Source organism: Crocuta crocuta, unplaced genomic scaffold, assembly GCF_008692635.1.
Source record: "Crocuta crocuta isolate KB4526 unplaced genomic scaffold, BGI_CrCroc_1.0 scaffold352, whole genome shotgun sequence".
Lineage (NCBI taxonomy): Eukaryota > Metazoa > Chordata > Mammalia > Carnivora > Hyaenidae > Crocuta > Crocuta crocuta.
The window spans coordinates 4,014,802-4,015,727 of record NW_027532169.1 but is presented as its reverse complement, the minus strand read 5'-3'; the positions used below and the strand labels follow the sequence as shown (position 1 = coordinate 4,015,727).

Below are 926 nucleotides of genomic sequence, written 5' to 3'. Positions count from 1 at the left end.
GGGGCTGCGTCTGCCGCTTGTGCTTCATGCGCCGGTTCTGGAACCACACTTTGACTTGCCTCTCGGTGAGGTCCAGCAAGGCCGCGATCTCCACGCGGCGCGGCCGGCACAAGTACTTGTTAAAGTGGAATTCCTTCTCCAACTCCAGGAGCTGCGTGTTGGTGTAAGCAGTGCGCAGCCTGCGCGCCCCGCTGCCGGCGGCCTCCGGCGGTCCCGGGCCATCTGCAGGGAAAGCGGGCTGGGTGTCAAAGCGGGCAGCGTCCCCGGCTCAACCTCATTCCGCTTAGGTGAAGACCACCCCAACCGCCCAAAACAATATCAGCAGGGTACCCCCCCACCCCCTCCTTGCCGCCTACCGAAGCGGCTCGCTCTCACGGCTTTTCCCGTCCCTCTCTCGCCGGCAGACCCGGCCCCGGGTCAGGGCATAGCATTCAGAGAGCCGCCCACGGGCCACGCAGGGGGTCGGCAGCGGCTCCCTTTTGCCCCCACAACCTCAGAGCCTCCCTCCCGAGTCATTGGACTGGAGCCCTCGGTTGGGCATTTTCTAGTTCAACCCAGAAAGGTTCATTAAGAAAGAGGATTCCTCACCTGCTGCCCTCCCTAGCTTTCAGACTCCCCCCTTTTAGAGATGGGGGAAATGGGACTCGATCTTTTCCTGCGCCCGGGTTCAACCCCGGCAACACCACGTTCATTCCTCAGCACACATAAAGGTGAAAAGCTAAATCAGATCCTTTTTGTAGCAGAGGAAAAGCTCTTCCCCACNGCAGAGCCCAGGCCTGAACCCCAGCCGTATATTCTTCTGGCTCATCCCTGGGACGGACGGGGGAAGGATCCCCAACAGGCTCGACACCTTTTCTACCTCCCCCGTCGCTCGCTCCTTCTCCCCCTCTCCTCTGGCTGCCCCCCCACCCCACCCCTACCCCGCT

The 926-nt window shown here is 61.9% G+C and overlaps 1 protein-coding gene across 1 annotated transcript in view; it reads right to left on the bottom strand.

The window, feature by feature from the left end:
- HOXB2 (homeobox B2) overlaps nucleotides 1-926 on the bottom strand; it is a 2,977-nt gene that overhangs the window by 1,532 nt on the left and 519 nt on the right. The window contains exons 2-3 of the mRNA XM_077776877.1: nucleotides 376-476; nucleotides 2-222 (exon numbers count right to left, since the gene is read on the bottom strand). Of these exons, the coding sequence (XP_077633003.1) occupies nucleotides 2-222; nucleotides 376-476 (322 nt within the window). The remainder of the gene's footprint in view (nucleotide 1; nucleotides 223-375; nucleotides 477-926) is intronic.